This window comes from Pangasianodon hypophthalmus, chromosome 25 (genome assembly GCF_027358585.1).
Source record: "Pangasianodon hypophthalmus isolate fPanHyp1 chromosome 25, fPanHyp1.pri, whole genome shotgun sequence".
Taxonomy (NCBI): domain Eukaryota; kingdom Metazoa; phylum Chordata; class Actinopteri; order Siluriformes; family Pangasiidae; genus Pangasianodon; species Pangasianodon hypophthalmus.
The window spans coordinates 19,715,841-19,720,670 of NC_069734.1; the positions used below are offsets into that span (position 1 = coordinate 19,715,841).

The 4,830-nt window shown below is 40.6% G+C and overlaps 1 protein-coding gene across 1 annotated transcript in view; it reads left to right on the forward strand.

The window, feature by feature from the left end:
- wdr83os (WD repeat domain 83 opposite strand) overlaps positions 1-2,669 on the forward strand; it is a 3,342-nt gene extending 673 nt beyond the window's left edge. The window contains exons 2-4 of the mRNA XM_034299654.2: positions 41-146; positions 334-431; positions 2,401-2,669. Coding sequence (XP_034155545.1) covers positions 41-146; positions 334-431; positions 2,401-2,467 — 271 coding nt within the window. The 3' untranslated portion in view covers positions 2,468-2,669. The remainder of the gene's footprint in view (positions 1-40; positions 147-333; positions 432-2,400) is intronic.
- Positions 2,670-4,830: the final 2,161 nt, after the last annotated feature.

Genomic DNA, 4,830 nt, shown 5'->3' on the forward strand with positions numbered 1-4,830 from the left:
AAATAATGTGTGTGTGTGTGTGTGTGTGTGTGTGTTACAGCTACAAGCCCCCCAGCAGTGAATCTAATCCCACTCTGGAAGATCCAACTCCCGACTACATGAACCTCCTGGGCATGATCTTCAGCATGTGTGGACTCATGCTCAAGGTAACACACACACGCTACACACACTACACACACACACGCTACACACACACACACTATATATACACACACACACACACACACACACACAGATGGGGGAGTGTAAACAGTGTTGGTGTTTGTGTAACAGATCTATATTTACTATTTGCCGTAAATAAACGTGTGTGTGTGTGTGTGTGTGTGTGTGTAGTTGAAGTGGTGCGCGTGGATCGCAGTGTACTGCTCCTTCATCAGTTTCGCAAACTCACGCAGCTCAGAGGACACCAAACAAATGATGAGCAGCTTCATGTGAGTACAACACACTGTGATGTGTGTGTGTGTGTGTGTGTGCTGACACAGAGGGGTTTTATGGCTAACTGTGATGTCTGTGTGTGTGTGTGTGTGTGTGTGTGTGTGTGTGTGTGTGCTGACACAGAGAGGGGTTTATGGGTAACTGTTTTTTATAAACACTTCAGAGTAACACTGAGCCTCGTGTATCGAGATGAATGCGAATGGATTTATTCGTAACTCGTTCGTATGAGCGTTTACACAAGAAATTTGTTATTCATGAAAATCCTGTAAATTGTGAAGAGCATTCGTTTCCTACTCGAGCTCCTGAGTGTCTGTAAATTTACTCATAAGGAGACTCACTAACGTAAACCTCGACCTGATGGACGTCAGATCCTATAATCTGCAGGGATTACTGCACTTTTCTCTCTGGAATATTCTGTGGAGTTTAAACTGTTTGTGTTTATGACGTTTGCAGCGTTTAGCAGACGCTTTTATCCAGAGCGACTGATAGAAGAGCTTTAGAGTCTCGATCAGAAACACGTCCTCATGCTAGTTCACTCGCTCAGGGACTCAGAGCTCCATCCACAACATTTACTCAAAACCAGACGCTTTATTTTAGTGCCTTTAATTAAACAATATAAAAATAAAGAACACGAGCCGACACACACCCATAAATTAAGACGAATAAAACTAATCATTCAGTTATGAAAAAGAAATGGTGGAGGACGGGCCGCTCCGTCTGCGCAGAGCCGTGAGCCGTAAACAAACGCCTCAGCTGATGGAGGATTTAGTGCCCGCTTATTATTATTATTATTATTATTATTATTATTATTATTATATATTATTAAATAGTTTTATTGGAATAGAAGTGAGTCAAAATAACTTCCACTTCTGTTTTTCAGTCTTTACCCTGATCGCTCATTTCCTGCTCCCAGCTCTCTGTGCACTTTACCTTTTATGGAGTTTTGTGGGCGTCACTACATGCAAATGAGCTGCATCAGGAACATGCTTTGTACTTTATGCGTGATCAGCATACACACACGAGTACGAAGACAATCAGCATTTCTGAAACTTTTGTAAATCTGGTGGAAAAGTTTAGTTCGGTTTGACTTACACAAACGTTTACACGCAACTTTACTAAAATATTGATAAAGTCCTGATGATCCAAACACATCCACACGCGTAAACAATTTCCCAGATCACATCTCCATCTCTGTGGAGACGTGCTCGAGCTCCTCAGCGCCTTTGTAAAAGTGCAGTCTCTTAAAATCTTATATACAGTTTATATAAACACCTCAGAACAGAGACTGTTGAAAACATCCCTCGGTTCAGAGCGCGTCGCGCCGTTCGTTCCTCAGACTGGAGTGTTTAATAAAGTTTCAGACGAGTAGACTCGTGTTTGCGCGACACGGTGATGTGATCACGCTGTATAAGGGATTTATTTACTGAAAATCCGATCATGCTGTGTGTGAATATAAAGTGTGAGACTTTAGAACAGCGGTAGATCACACACGTTACTTTCTCTTTCTTCTAACAGGCTCCCAGTGAACACACACTGTAGGTGCATATGTATATTTATTCATGCCCAAGGTGTGTGTTGTAGTTGATGTAAACCACAGCAACTCAAATAAAATAAAATCTGTGATTCTGTCAGTCATTCAGTGAGCGATAGAACTGTGGATTTAAACACTAGTTAAACCGAAGAGCTGCTTTTACTGCTGAATCCAGATGATGTGTGTTTTCATACTTCAGCTGCCGAGTCACGTGACAACGGATGTGCTCGTCCGTGATCCACAGCATGTACGCCTAATCACGCATTTCCACATCACAAGAAATATAAGTAGTGATCTTGAGATAACAGGACAGAAAAATAAATAACTCTCGTCTTTTCTGGACTTCTGTAGAATACAGACGAGTTAAAACACTTCAGAGCCACATTCACTTGGTTTCTAATCTTTTTCTCCTGCACTTTTCATCTCCCCCTCAGGCTCTCTATATCAGCGGTGGTGATGTCATACCTGCAGAACCCTCAGCCCATGTCGCCGCCATGGTAACCAAGGTCATGACCCCAGGGGTCAAGAGGATCAAACACACAGATCCTGCTTCTGATCATCCAGCAAGCTCCTCCCTCTCTCTCCTGATTGGCTGAGAGCTGAACACACTGTAGATAGTATAAATGAGTGTGTGTGTGTGTGTGTGTGTGTGTGTGTTGGAACACTGTTAATATAAAATAAAGAGGAGTTTTTATTAACTTAATCACTGGTCTGTTATCGTTATGATGTAAACCGCTCGTACACACACGGGGCTGTGCAATACGGCGATGCATGTCGTAGAGCGATAGAAAAATGTCTGCTGATGGATATTTTCAGATATCGTATGTATATTGTCAGGAAAGCCTCTTTTCAGCAGCCGATTTTGTCTCTGATGTCGGAGCTACTTGCTGTGTGCTGTAACGAAACCAAGCATGGAGGAGTGACAGAGCGAAACTCCCCGCAACACTCCGACACAGAACCGGCATCAGCTCAGCTAAAAGACGAGGAACGTGTAGCTAAAAGGTGGTGCTTCTGTTGTGTAGACGCCGTCTGGGTAAAACAAATCAGCCCCTGGCCAGAAAGCGTTCCTGTGTAAGATACGCCGCAGACCAGTCAGGAACGCCTGCAGTTAATTTGTAGAGGTGATGTTTATCATCAATTTTAGAAACACACACACACACACACACACAAGAAGCTCACCTCAGCCGTGTTGGGCAGTGGGCGGAGTCACACTCCCTCATTCAGTTTTCGACTTGATCTCCAGCTCAGAATAAAAACTCTCTCATACTTTGTGTTTTTGTGATTGTAATGGTTTAACTTTGGCATTCTGAAATGTCACATTTTTTTGTAAACTTTAACTTTAAACTTATTATAATCAGGCAGTGAATCGGCATCGGCGCAGTAAACAGTTTGGTGTGTGTGTGTTAGTCTGGAGGTTTTCTCTGCTCAGACACACGGGTTTAGACAGTTTGCTCTTCAGAGTCATTCAGTATTAGTTCACATTAGCTTTACTTTTGGTATATATTTATTTTTCATTCATGTTCATGGTTCTTGTGTTGCAAATATAATGTAAAGATACAGCAATGTCACGGTTCATTTCCTGCTTCTGTTCAGTGTTTCAGTTCCTCCATTTTCTTCACCGATTTCTCCTGTCTCACTGATTTCCAGTGGCACTCATTAAAATCCAAAACCAAACTTTATTAAAGCTTACATTGACAGGTTAAGCCCTCTGTCACTGTCATTCTGTCATTATATTAACAGTGTGTCAGAATGTGAAGTACAAGTGCATCAGACACAATCATAATCATAACCATGACGACAGAGTGCTTTACTGTTTGATGATGATTTATTTGTCAAATCTCTGAATCTGCTCTGTTCGTTACCATACATGTATAATATAGCATGCAGGCTACACGGTAATTCTGTGACTGTTTTGTGGTGATAAATTCACATCATCTGTTTCTCTGGGTGCTTTTTTTTCCCTCCTCTGCACTCACTCAGTGTTTGTGCTCTCTGTGAATAAGTTATAGCATGCCCTGAATCTGATTTATATTTAATCAGTACACTTTCTGTACTAATATTTCAGCAGGTTTACTGTTTTCTCATTTTTTTCTTTTAATCACACCCCTGACCTCTTGCCACAATTATTTCATTGTCCCTCTATCTTCTCTTTAACTGTGGCACGAGCCTAGTCAGTTTATTTTTAAAAAAATGTTAACGTTCTTCGTAAACTTTAACAATGCACTTTTAAGAAATCACAAATGTCTTACTGGTGAAGAAGATACAAGCTTCATGTACTTTGGTAGAGAAAAGCAGTTTCTCATGAGAACTGACAGAGCAAGCCTGGTCTGAAAAGAGACAGTTTATGAATGAGGAATGTGTGCTTAGTGATTTTCCACATCAGTCACATCAGTCTTCTGGATTCACACACACACATATTCTCTTATTTTCTTATAAGATTATTTTCTAATTGATAAGAACATTCCAACATAGTCATGCTTAAATACTGATTTAACAGTCACACTCTCTTCATGCACTTCTTAGGCCTTTGATGAATTCAAACATTTCTTATCACGTTGATTATTTAAACTTTTGATTGGACCTGATGGATTACATAATAATCATACTTACACCATACTCTGAAAAATTCTTCTATACACGTCGAGAAATAAAAACACAACGTATGTGATGTTTAGGTTGATTTGATTGGCTTACTTTCTCTTGACTAGACCGTAGACGGTCTCTGATTGTCCTGAGAGATTAAATGAGCATAATATTGCGAGTTAAACTTTACGTCTATAGAAAATGGGCGCAAATCTTTATTGCCAACATTTTTTTTGACCGTGTTCACAGCAGCATTTTAGAGGTGGATAGAAAAAAAGCGC